The 12,942-nt window shown below is 56.4% G+C and overlaps 2 protein-coding genes across 3 annotated transcripts; one reads left to right on the top strand and one right to left on the bottom strand.

The window, feature by feature from the left end:
- The first annotated feature begins 228 nt into the window (after nucleotides 1–228).
- Nucleotides 229–4,054, top strand: MPV17L2 (MPV17 mitochondrial inner membrane protein like 2). Of its 2 annotated transcripts, none has more exons than XM_032170137.2 (5): nucleotides 229–847; nucleotides 1,254–1,409; nucleotides 2,128–2,204; nucleotides 2,293–2,421; nucleotides 3,364–4,054. In XM_032170137.2, exons 1-5 carry the CDS (start codon nucleotides 661–663, stop codon nucleotides 3,418–3,420), a joined length of 606 nt encoding a protein of 201 aa, XP_032026028.1. In that variant the 5' UTR covers nucleotides 229–660; the 3' UTR covers nucleotides 3,421–4,054. The 2 variants fall into 2 exon arrangements, with proteins under 2 accessions (XP_032026028.1, XP_032026027.1); XM_032170136.2 differs by having other exon boundaries at nucleotides 230–847; nucleotides 1,239–1,409.
- A 71-nt stretch (nucleotides 4,055–4,125) lies between these two features.
- Nucleotides 4,126–11,372, bottom strand: RAB3A (RAB3A, member RAS oncogene family). Its single transcript, XM_032170134.2, has 5 exons — nucleotides 11,222–11,372; nucleotides 9,839–10,066; nucleotides 7,662–7,780; nucleotides 6,040–6,164; nucleotides 4,126–5,010 (listed from the first exon to the last, which is right to left on the bottom strand). The coding sequence occupies exons 2-5, from the start codon at nucleotides 10,064–10,066 to the stop codon at nucleotides 4,820–4,822; spliced, it is 663 nt and encodes a 220-aa protein (XP_032026025.1). The 5' UTR covers nucleotides 11,222–11,372; the 3' UTR covers nucleotides 4,126–4,819.
- Nucleotides 11,373–12,942: the final 1,570 nt, after the last annotated feature.

Consider the following 12,942-nt stretch of genomic DNA (forward strand, 5'->3'; position numbering starts at 1 on the left):
TGACAGAGCGAAGACTCCATTTCAAAAAAAGAAAAGAAAAAATCATTGTTCCTTACGGGAACGGCATAATTAGGATATAATTGTTTCTGGCCACAGATCACATCCCTTCTGGCTAAGTCCAGGAGAATCTGGAAATACGGAGGGCAACCAGGCCAGAAGGCGTTGTAACTGCCTAAGATTGACCAATCCTAACGCAGGAGGCGGGACGACGGTCACTGATTTGCCAGCGTGACGCCGGTCTGCGATTGGCCAGTGCCGTCCTGGGCGTGTCGGTAGAACAGGAATGCGACGGTTTCCCATAGGCTGACACAGAAAGGGGCGGGGAAACAAGAGTGCAACGTTACCAATCGGCATGCGGGCCGTAACGCAATTCTTTTTTCCGATTGGTCCGTGAAGCTCGGGAGGTCGTTGGGAGATCGACCTTGGGATAGAACGCCTGCCGTTTATTGGTCAATACTCTTCGGGGCGGGCAATGTGGCTCCCCGAGGCTGCCTGCGATTGGTGAACGCGGCGCGGCTCGGGGCCGACCCGCGGACTGAAGATCCTTATGCGATTGGCCGGGACGCCGGAGGGGCGGGCAATTTGGGATCCACAGTGACTCGCGACTGGTCGGCGCGGCGAGAGCAGAGCGGCGCGCAGTTTCCTTGGCTCCCGAGGGCGATGGCGCGGGGTGGCTGGCGCCGGCTGCGCCGCCTGTTATCCGCGGGGCAGCTTCTATTCCAGGGCCGCGCGCTGCTCGTCACTAACACGCTGGGCTGCGGCGCGCTCATGGCGGCCGGTGATGGCGTGCGCCAGTCCTGGGAGATCCGCGCCCGGCCCGGCCAGGTTTTCGACCCACGGCGCTCCGGTGAGGACGCCACGCTGCTTAGCCCTTCACCCCGGGCGACCTTTGATCCCGACACCCGACTGCGGGCCGTGACCCCTGACCCGTGGCCTCAGTCCCCCGTAGGACCCTTGCCCTGACCGCGCCTCTCCCCGGGTGTCTGTCTCCCCGCAGCCCTGGGTCTCCATCACCTCCCAGCTCCCGGAGGTCTCTGCCCACTACCTAGGAGCCTCTGGAGCCCCGCCTCCTGGTGGGGCTTGTAGTGGAAGAATGCACGGGTGAGCTCTTCCGGTTTTCCCGGTGAGGCTGAGGCTCCGGGATGGCATTGGGCTTACCCAGGCCTTAGCCAGGGAGGGAGGGAATGGACTGGGGAATTTGCCGGCCCGACCCAGCCCCCTGACTTACACTCTTATAGCGAGCATGTTCGCAGTGGGCTGCAGCATGGGTCCCTTCCTGCACTACTGGTACTTGTCGCTGGACCGCCTATTCCCTGCGTCTGGCCTCCGAGGCTTCCCAAATGTCCTCAAGAAGGTCCTCGTGGATCAGCTGGTAGCCTCTCCCTTGCTGGGCGTCTGGTACTTCTTGGGTAAGGAGCCCCCTAAGCCTAGGCTTTGCCTCTCATAGGTCGGGAGGGGTGGAGCCAGCTTTGTGTTAAGAAGGATGCAGCATTTCCAATGTGCCCCCTGTTTGGGTGGCCCTGGACGAGGAGACAGGACAGACTCGGCCGATGTGAACGCTGGCGAGTGTAGGAGGGATGAGGACAGTATCTGTTGGGTCCGCCCTGGGCGGGAGGTTGAGAGCATTTCCCAAAGAAGGGGACCACACTTAGTTGAGACATGAAGAGGGAACCAGCGGGCAGAGCGAACAGCTAATGCAAAGGCTCTGAGGCTTGAAGGAAGAGAAATTGAGGCTAGACTTAATGGGATGCAACCGTGCCAGCCCTAGGCTCGGTAAAGACAGCGGTATTAATAGAGTCTCTCATTCTCCACCTCCCAGCCCGGCTTCCTGGTCTGTGATGGAAAAGTAACACAACTGCCTCAACTTCAGGGTGTCTCCATAGGGGCACGTGTTTATATGTTTATAACCTCTCTCTCTCTCACTGGGACTGACTTGCTCTGTTTTGTCCCTACACCAGCCACCCTAATTCTCTGTCCATCCCATCTGAAAGTCCCCGTCCCTCTGCCCTGGGTGGGGGGCGCGGGCTCCCAGGGGCCCAACACCGCCCCCTCCATCGTCAGCCCATCTTGTCATCTCAACAGTACTTCCTGGCCTCTAACACTCTCATTTCTTGGTGTTCTTCCCAGGCCTTGGCTGCCTTGAGGGTCAGACAGTGGGTGAGAGCTGCCAGGAGCTGCGGGAGAAGTTCTGGGAATTCTACAAGGTGGGAGCACCCGCCCCTTGCACGTGTCCGGCCCCGCCCCCTCGTGGTCGCTCCGCCCCCACCCCTCATGCCCCGCCTCTCCCCGCAGGCCGACTGGTGCGTGTGGCCTGCTGCGCAGTTCGTGAACTTCCTCTTCGTGCCCCCCCAATTTCGAGTCACCTACATCAACGGCCTGACGCTGGGCTGGGACACGTACCTGTCCTACTTGAAGTACCGGGTGAGTGTGGAGGGCATACCAGGCACCCAGGGGACTCCCCAGGGGGCTACACGTGTGAGCTCCAAGTGGCAGTGTAGCCAGCCACCCTGGAGGGTGGGAGTCTCCTGTGTTCCTGACAATCCATACCCAACAGTGGGCTGGCGGAGAACTCTTCACTAGCAGTTAAGACCCAGTCCTGGCTGGACGCCATGGCTCATGCCTGTAATCCCAGCACTTTGGGAGGCCGAAGCGGGTGGATCGCCTGAGATTGGAGTTCGAGAGCAGCCTGGGCAATATGGTGAAACCCCTTCTCTACTAAAAATACAAAAAATTAGTGGTATGCACCTGTAATCCCTGTTACTTGAGAGGCTGAGGCAGGAGAATCGCTTGAACTCAGGAGGCAGAGGCTGCAGTGAGGCAAGATCGTGCTACTGCGCTCCAGCCTAGGTGACAGAGCGGGACTCCGTTTCAAAAAAAAAAGACCCAGGCCGGGCGCGGTGGCTCACGCCTGTAATCCCAGCACTTTGGGAGGCCGAGGCGGGCAGATCACGAGGTCAGGAGATCGAGACTATCCTGGCTGACACGGTGAAATCCCATCTCTACTAAAAATACAAACAAAAAAATTAGCCGGGCGTGGTGGCGGGCACCTGTAGTCCCAGCTACTCTGGCATCTGAGGCTGGGGAATGGCGTGAACCCGGGTGGCGGAGCTTGCAGTGAGCCAAGATCGCGCCACTGCACTCCAGCCTGGGTGACAGTTAGAGACTCCGTCTCAAAAAAAAAAAAAAAAAAAAAAAAAGACCTAACCCTTCTCTGCTGTCTGATGTGACCTCAGCCCGGTCCCCGTCAAGTCTGTTGAACAGGGCTGACCTCTGGCCCAAGGGCAGATAGAATAGGGCTCAGTTAGGAGGGACAGGGAGGGATGAGCCAGGCTTCTGACCAGATGCCTTGTCTTGTGTGGACAGAGCCCAGTTCCTCTGACACCCCCAGGCTGTGTGGCCCTGGACACCCGAGCAGACTGAACTGTCCGCCTCCGGGACCGGATGCAAGACTAACTCCTGGCGGACCACCCCCTCTACCAGAAGGAGAATGGGCTCCTGCATCAAGCTCTGGTCCTGGGCCACGTCCCAGCACCACTCCAGCTCCCGGGCATTGGGCTGAGCCGCCCTTCCCAAGCTCACTTCTGGGACTCAGTTTTCCCAACCGGAACACACCCATGAAGATGGATGATCATCCCCTAGCCCTTCTCAGCAGGAACCTCATGTGACCTGTGACCAAGATGTCCCATCCTCAGCACAGGGCCCACCCTGCCAACCAGTCTCAAGCACCAGCCCCTCAACACTGCCACCCACCTGGCTCTGGGCCAAGCCACCAATCCAGAGCTCCCTCAGGTCCTGGGACTAAGGCGGGGACATGACTGATCCCCTCAGAGTAGGCTCAGGCCTGGAGTCGGCCCCCGAAAGTTTCACATAGGGCCAGGCGGCCTCTGTGTTTCCTTCCCTGGTCGTGAACTATGGAAATGCCATTAAATTCTCTCTATAATGTAATTGAAACTGCTGACTGGGCGCAGTGGTTCCCACCTGTAATCTCAGCCCTTCGCGAGGCTGAGGTGGAAGGATTGCTTGAGGCCAGGTGTTCGAGACCAGCCTGGGCAACATAGCAAGACCCTGTCTCTATTTATATTGAAAAATAAAAATAACAAAAGAAAATGCTGTGGATGATCAAAACCAGGTTGGGCAGGGCCCGGTGCTCACAGGGACACACGTGGTCCATTCGCTTTATTGGGTGTGTGTAGTGTTGTCATGACATCTCCTAAGGAACCGGGGGGCACATTTGACACTCATGAGGTCAGAACAGGTCTGGTGGGCGGGGGGGTCCCAGGGTGGTGAATACCCACAGCACACCCCCCCACCAAAAGAGAAAACAGGGAGAGGAGCCTGGCAGGCCAGACTCTGACCCCCATGGTCCGCACAGGGAAACCCCCAACAGCGGCCTCGGCCCACCGCGGCAGAGCCGAGGGGCTGGCAGGCCTGGCCACCTCCCATTGCCCGATCAGCCTGCTCTAGGGTGTCATCTGGCCCCCTCTTCACAACTGACAACTGTGGATGGGGGTGAATTTAAAAAAAAGGCGGGGGGGTTCAGGAGTGTAAGCGGTGAGTTCACGGGGCCACGAGACACCACGGCTGAGTGGGGAAAGGGCTATATGTACAGGATGGGCAGGGCTTGGGGTGGGTAGGGGAGCCTGGGCCCCTGGGGGACATCTTCAATAAATAAATAAATAGCTACAATAATAAATAAGGGTGACAGGCTAAGTCAGGAGCAGGGGTCTTGTGCCCGTGGCTGGTAGGGGCCGGGTCAGGCCCGGGTAGTTGGGGGAAGGTGGGGAAGACAGGGAAGAGGGGAAAGGGGGTGGGGTGGCTCTCAGCAGGCGCAGTCCTGGTGCGGTGGCACCTGCTGGTCACTGAGCTGTGGGCCCTGCTTGGCGCCTGTGACCGCAGGGTCCGCCGTGTCCAATGACTCGGACATCTTCTCGCAGATGACGTCCACCAGGCGCTCAAAGGTCTGCTTGACGTTAATGTTGTCCTTGGCGCTTGCCTCAAAGAACTCGAACCCTGTGGTCAGGGAAGGCAGGGATGAGGACCCTGGCCACGCCCTATGCCAACTCCCAGAGATGCTTCTCTGAGGAAAGGGAACACCTGGAGATTCCCAGTGCCAAGCAACTTATTGAAGGTACAGACAAATCCCGCAGAGAAGCAACATGGAACTGGGTCAGCTCTGCATTTCCTGCCTTTTTCTTTCTTTTTTTTTTTTTCTGAGACAGGGCCTTGCTCTGTTGCCCAGGATGGAGTATGGTGGCGTGATCATAGCTCACTGCAGTCTCGACCTCCTGGGCTCAAGTGATCCTCCACCTCTACCTCTCAAAGTGCTGGGATTATAGGTGTGAGCCAGCACACCTGGCCTCCTGCCCTTCCTTCCTAAAATTGTGTCTCATTGTCCTTAGGGACCTGGCAAGACATGCCCTGCAGCGTCCAGCCCAGTCCCATGCACTGGCCCTGGAAGCCTCTGACACTCAAATCCAGCCGTGACCTCCCCCTGCTCATACACCCTCTGTGACTCCCTATTGCCCTCCAAAGAGTCCCAGCCTCTCAGCACATGGTTGAGGCCCTCTATGACAGGCCACATTTCCTCCAGCTGACCCTCATGTTCCAGTCTTGTGAAATTATTACCAAAACACATAGGATCTTTCTCACTGCAAGCCCTTGCCCAAGCTATTTCCTCTGCCTGAAAGACCCTTCTTCATTACCCACCACTCCAGGAAGCCTAGCTCCTCTCATGGGCTCCTCCCATCCAGGTCCCTCCCTCCACCTCAGGGGTCCCTCGAGGCACCCCTAGATGCCTCTTGAGCCCAGCAACAGCCAACAAAGCGTTGGACAGTGAGTGTCAGAATAAATCCTTAAACTTTCTGCATGGAGAATTCCTACACATCCCTCAGGATCCAACTCAAATGGCTCCTGGATGAAGGCTAGTTTGCAGAAAGTGTGAATTACTTGGCTTAGCTGTAAGACCTTGGGTGTGTGCCCTCCCCTCTCTTAGTGTCCTTTCTCTAGCCTTGTGGGTCTCCGGCCCAGCTGGGCACTCACCAAGGTGGTCAGCTAGCTGCCGGCCACGTTCTGATGACACCACCCGCTCATCCTCCATGTCACACTTGTTTCCTACCAGCAGCACCTGGGCATTGTCCCACGAATAGGTCTTGATCTGGGTGGACCTATAGGAGGCAGCGATGGGGGCAGGTTAGGGTTTGGAGGATCCCAGCTCCACCCTGACAGGCTGATGTGGAGCCTGTGTCCTTGTCCGAGGGAGAAAGACCCAGAAGCTTGGCCCTCCATCCTCCCCACCATCCTTTCCCCCAGTGTGCCCCTCTTTCACCCCACTCCAGCCCCCGATTGACCCGTTATTGTTTTTGTGTTTTGGGGTTTTTTTTGAGATAGAGTCTGGGTCTGTTGCCCAGGCTGGAGTATCTGCCTGTCTTCGCTTCTCAAAGTGCTGGAATTACAGGCATGAGCCACCCAGCCCAGAAATTTTCTTTTTTTGAGATAGAGTCTTGCTCTGTCGCCCAGGCTGGAGTGCAGTGGCGCGATCTAGGCTCACTGCAACCTCCGCCTCCCAGGTTGAAGTGATTCTCCTGCCTCAGCCTCCTAAGTAGCTGGGACTACAGGCATGAGCCACCATGCCTGGGTAATTTTTTGTGCTTTTAGTAGAGACAGGGTTTCACTATGTTGGCCAGGATGGACTTGAACTCCTGAGCTCAAGACCCACCCACCTCGGCCTCCCAAGGTGCTGGGATTATAGGCATGAGCCACTGTGCCCAGCCCAGAAACTCTTTTTTAAAGTTATTACTTCTGAGCAGAAAATTGAAATGTTTACAACCTCTAACCTATGCCAACTCTCCTTTTTTTTTTTTTTTTTTTTTTTTTTGACAGAGTTTTGTTCTTGTTGCCCAGGCTAGAGTGCAATGGCACAATCTTGGCTCACTGCAACCTCCACCTCCTGGGTTCGAGCAATTCTCCTGCCTCAGGCTCCCGAGTAGCTGGAATTACAGGTGTGCGCCACCATGTCTAGCTAATTTTTGCATTCTTAGTAGAGATGGGGTTTCTCCATGTTGGTCAGGCTGGTCTCGAACTCCCAACCTTAGGTGATCCACCTGCCTTAGCCTCCCAAAGTGCTGGGATTACAGGTGTGAGCCACCATGCCCGGCCATGCCAACTCTCCTTATAGTCTCTATATTCTCCACCCTACACTTGGAGATATTTTTTTCTATATGGTTATAGTTTTACTTTTCCATCTGAAATCCTTCTCTGACCCCTACATTTTATTTATTATTTTTTGAAGAAAGTTTGGCTCAGAGACAATGGCCCCAGAATGAGTGCAGAAGGCCAGAAGCGATGGCTCATGCCTGTAACCCCAGCAATTTGGGAGGCCAAGGTGGGCAGATCACTTGAGCCAAGGAGTTCAAGATCAGCCTGGGCAACATGAGGAAACCCCATCTCAACTAAAAATACAAAAAAAAAATTAGCCAGGTGTGGTGGTATATGCCTGTAGTCCCAGCTACTTGGGAGGCTGAGGCAGGAGGATCACTTGAGCCCAGGAGGTCGAGGCTGCAGTGAGCCCTGATCGTGCCACTGCACTCCAGCCTGGGTGACAGAATAAAACCCTCTCTCAAAGAAAAGAAAAGAAAAAAAAAGAGCAAGTGGGGTATACTCACCAATCCTGCACTGCATTGAAGGATTCCTCGTTGGTGATGTCATACATGAGGATGAAGCCCATAGCGCCCCGGTAGTATGCAGTGGTGATGGTCCGGTACCTTTCTTGCCCTGCTGTGTCCTAGGGAGGAAGAGATGAAGGTCAGAGAGGACCCACACATAAGGCCCTCAAAGAGGAAATGAGCTCTGATATCATCCAGTTCAGCCCCCTGGGAGAAGCAGGAGTTTGCCCAGGGGCACAAAGTGTCAGGAAGAGCAGGTTGGGTCACCAGTGCTCAGAATATATGAGTGCTCCATTATTCCACAGAGTCATTCACCAAACGTACTGCACCAGGTGCTGTGGCTCACACCTGTAATCCCAGCACTGTGGGAGGCTGAGGTGGGCAGATGGCTTGAACCCAGGAGTTCCAGACCAGCCTGGGCAACACAGCGCGACCCCATCTCTACAAAAAATACAAAAATTAACAGGGTGTGGTGGCTCACACCTGTAGTCCCAACTACTCAGGAGGCTCAGGTGAGAGGGTTGCTTGAGCCCAGGAGGCAGAGGTTGCAGTGAGGTGAGATCACGCCACTGCAGTTCAGCCTGGGTGACAGAGTGAAACCCTGTCTCTAAAAACAAACAGGGGGTCGGGTGCAGTGGTGGCTCACGCCTGTAATCCCAGCACTTTGGGAGGCCAAGGTGGGCGAATCACCTGAGGTCAGTAGTTCGAGACCAGCCTGGCCAACATGGTGAAACTCTGTCTCTACTAAAAATACAAAAATTAGCCGGGCGTGATGGTGCACACCTCTAATCCCAGCTACTCGGGAGGCTGAGGCAGGAGAATCACTTGAACTCAGGAGGCAGAGGTTGCAGTGAGCCAAGATCGCGCCATTGCACTCCACCCTGGGCGACAAGAGCAAGACTCTCTCTCAAAACAACAATAACAAAAAAAAAAAAGAAAAAAGAAAAACAGGCCAGGTGTGGTGGCTCATGCTTGTAATCCCAGCACTTTGGGAGGCCAAGACAGGCGGATCACTTGTGGTCAGGAGTTCAAGACTAGCCTGGCCAACATGGCAAAACCCTGTCTCTATTAAAAATACAAAAGAAAAATTAGCTGGGTGTGGTGATGAGCCCCTGTAACCCCAGCTACTCAGGAGGCTGAGGCAGGAGAATCGCTTGAACCCGGAGGCAGAGGTCTCAGTGAGCCAAGATTGCGCTACTGTACTCCAGCCTGGGTGACAGCAAAAACTCTGTCTCAAAAAACAAACAAACAAACAAATAAACACACACGGACTGGGCACTGATCTTTGCCACACCCTGAACTGGACACTGGGGACACAGTTGTTAACAAGATGGGCAGAAATCCCTTCCCTTGCTAAGTGACACCCAGTGTGGGAAATAGAAAATAAGGGTGTAAATGTATCCTATATTGGAGGGTGACAAGGACCAAGGAGAAAAATCAAGCCAGATGAAGATGGAGAGAATTTAACTGTAGGTTTAAAAACTAAAGGAAGCTGGACTCAGGGGCACTTGCCTGTACTCCCAGCTACTTGGGAAGCTGAGGTGGGAGGATTGCTTGAGCCCAGGAGTTCAAATCCAGCCTGGGCAACAGAGTGAGACTCTGTCTCTTAAAACTAACAAGGCCAGGTGGGGTGGCTCATGCCTGTAATCTTAGCACTTTGAGAGGCTGAGGTGGGAGGATCGCTTGAGCCCAGGAGTTCAAGACCAGCCTGGGCAGACATAGCCAGACCCTGTCTCTACAAAAAAAAAAAAAATTAGCAGGCGTGGTGGTAGGCGCCCTCGGTCCTAGCTACTCATGAGGCTTAGGTGGAAGAATGGCTTGAGCCTGGGAAGTCGAGGCTGCAGAGAGCCGTGATCACGTGACTGCATTCCAGCCTAGGTGACAGAGCAAGACCACTCTGTCTCAAAAAACAAACAAAAAAAGAGAATGGGGACCAAGATCCAGCTGAAACCTCATACGTGGAAGACCTGAAGATGGGGAAACTGAAGGACCAGGATTAGGCGCTTATGGGAGAACACAGGTACTGTTTCTGCCCCTGGTACACAGTGGGCACCTGATAAATGCCCAGTGTGTAAGTGAATGACTCCAGTCAGGAAAGAGATAGACGAGGTTGGGGCTGCTTTTCCAAGGACAGGAATCCAACCGAGCCAGGCAGGAGCCCTCCAGCTGGGACCCACCCAGATCTGCAGCTTGATCCTCTTGTCGTTGCGGTAGATGGTCTTGACCTTGAAGTCGATGCCCACGGTGCTGACGAAGGCAGGCGTGAACGAGTCGTCAGCATAACGGAAGAGGAAGGACGTCTTGCCCACGCTGCTGTTGCCGATGATGAGAATCTTGAACATGTAGTCGAAGTTCTGATCCGAGGACTCCTTCTGCCCATAGCGCGAGTCTGTGGCGGATGCCATCTGGGGATACCGGGTGTAGCAGAACCGTGAGGGGGGCTCTCTCCATCCTCATGTGCCCAAGCCCAGGCAGAAGATAGCAAGGGCTCCAGAAAACGGCCGGTGTATGGAGAACACCCTTATCCCATCAGGAGCCCCGGTATTAATTGGTGGTGCCCCCAGCAGAGGGCAGCCTGTGACCTTGAAATCCTGGGCGTTTCAGAGGAGGGGCTCAGAGGGTCGCAGATAGGGACACCCCAGCAGCCCCCTCCAAGGGGCAGGTGCCCCAGGTGGGGCTGTAACCCTAAACCCAGGGCTGAGCCCGGAGGGGGTGACTGCGGCTGGCTCCGCCCCCCATCAATCTTTCATGGTCCTCAGAACTCGGCCGCGCGGCCCCACGTGCACCGCGTGCATGGTCCCTCGAGGACGCGCATCTGCAGCCCCCGCTCCCCGCAAACCTCCAGGCCGGAGAGCTCCGGCCAAGGCCGCTGCATCACATGATACAGGCGGGGCATGCACACGCTCACGTGCACGCAGCCTCAAACACGCTCATCCGTACATACAGGAGTGTGTGAACGCACTGGGGTGCACAGGACAAAGATACAGACACCTGTTTGCACACCGACTCGCCTATAGAAATGTGCAAAGCACCCGTGCGCACAGGCCCCTCCACCCATGCAGGCGTGTGCACATCACCCACATGGACACGGATCCCCGTGCTTGCATGCACGGACCATACATGCACAGGTGGTCCACACGTCTTTCTCCACGCGCGTGCAACACGCACACACTTAGGCCCAGACCCCCACGGGGTCGCACGAGCATATCCAGGTACACAAGCAAGGGTGCACACAGACCCGCTGACACAGGCAGGCGCGCACACGCGTGTGCACACCACGCGCACGCGCACGCAAAAGCCTCCCGCGCGCACAGCTTCCCGCAAGGAGCTCGGCTCCCCTCCCCCTCCGCCGCAGAGCAAGGGGGTTGCGGGGGTTAGTGGTGAGGATCAGGCAGGAGTGGGGCGCCCGGGCCCTACCCATTCCCAGCCTCGCGACCGCCGCATCCTTCCCCCCATTCAACCCCAGTCAACCTCGTCCCCCACCTCCATCAGCCCATCAGTCAAATGAAGGTTATGCAGGTGCTGGGAGCCTGAGCACACCCGACTGCCCAGGAGCTCACCTTGCCCTGCACCGATGCAACGGCGACCCTAGCGGCGGTGACTTTTTTGGCGGTGGCGGTGACAGGGCCCCCTGTGCGTTGATGTGGGGCTGCGCGGCGGCGGCGGCGGCAGCAGCGGCTCAGGCCCCTGCAGTCCTCGGTGACGTCCTGCAAAGGGAGGGGCGGGGCCTCACATGTAGATAAGTCCGTGACGCCATCCGGAGGCGGAGCCGCGCGTAAAGATGCGGCCCATTGACGCACGCAGAGCCAGATGGGGCGGGGCTCCTGAGCAGATTGACGTGCAAATGGGGCGGGGCCTAGCGTGTGCATCCAGTAGAGGCGGGAGCGGCGCGGGGGCCGACTCCGCCTCTCGTCCGCCTCTTGTCCGCCTCGGGGAGGCGGGGCCCCTCAGCGTTCTCTCACTGGCTTAAGCCCTCGAGCGACGGGCAGAGTAGCCAATCAGCGGTTGTCTACTACCTCCTCTTGTCCAATGGTGGCATCTGGGCGATTGAAGGGCCGAGAGGCTGAGGCCTTGGCTGAGCCCCGGTCTTCGAGGGGCGGTTCCCTTACCCGCCCGCACCCACCTCAGGTAGGGGACTCTTGAGGCCATAGTCCAAGGTGCTGTGACCCCTGTTGAATGCCCCTGACTCCCAATTGCAGAAAAGAAAAACCGAGGCCCAAGAGATGTTTTATGCCCTCACATATATGGGGTTCAAAATAAATACAAAAGAATAAACAGGGGTCAAGAGGGACCCCTGTCCCATTCCCGAGGCGTAAGACTCCCCACTGAGGGAGGGGCTAGTAAAGACTCCACCTCTCCCCCGTTTCCGAGGTTTGAAAAGAAAGAAGTAGAGGTCAAGAGAGCCTCCCCTCCCCACCATTCCCAGAAAAGGAGGAAGGGGCTGATGGACTCTCCGGAAACCCCCTCCCCTCCCTGCGCCCCGTCATCAAGAGGAAAATTCGAAGAAAAGCTTTAGCAGGGACAGAGAAGCGACCTGTCCCGGAAACCCCTTAAAGCTTGCGGTAAATGCCCCGGGAAACAGGGAGGGCACGAGCCGAAGCCTCCAGCTCTTCAATGCTCGGATTCAAAGACCTGGGGGCTGGGAGACCCCCTCCCTCCATCCTGGGAAAGCAAAACTCAGAGAATGGAGCCTTTTGGGAGCTAAGATGGTCCATCTTTTATTCCTCCAAATCTTCAGGGAAAGAAGTCAGAATTTGGGGAGGGGGGAGGAGCCCGAAACCCCAGCCCCCACTTTGAGTTTCCTGCGCCCTCTACTCCAGCTTTCAAACCCTCCAGGGGTGTGTGGCCCCCAGGAGAGTCCTGATCCTCTAGATTATCCCCGCACCCCTCCCAGTAGGCGGGGCTGGAGCGTGTGTGTGGGGGGGGGGGTGGTGACTCGTCCTGTTTATAAAAAGCTCACCAGCTGCGGAGGCGCCGAGAGACCAGAATAACTTAGCGCCTCGAGGCCCAGCCGCCGCCAACCCCGTCCCCAGCCCGCCCCCAGTGCCCTGGGAGTACTGGGACGCCCACCCCCACGTCCCCGCACCGTTTACATTTGGGAAATTTATTTTTTCTTTTTAAGGTAACATGTTTGCTCCCTCCTCTCCCACTCGGACTATAAAAGTATCACCAATCCACTGCAGAGAAATTGGGAAAATTCAGAAAAACAAAAAAAATAAAAAGAAATCCACCTCCCATTCTCCCCGCCCTCCGCGCCCACGCTGTAGTCCGTGCTCTGTGG

This window comes from Hylobates moloch, unplaced genomic scaffold (genome assembly GCF_009828535.3).
Source record: "Hylobates moloch isolate HMO894 unplaced genomic scaffold, HMol_V3 SCAFFOLD_12, whole genome shotgun sequence".
Classification (NCBI taxonomy): Eukaryota; Metazoa; Chordata; class Mammalia; order Primates; family Hylobatidae; genus Hylobates; species Hylobates moloch.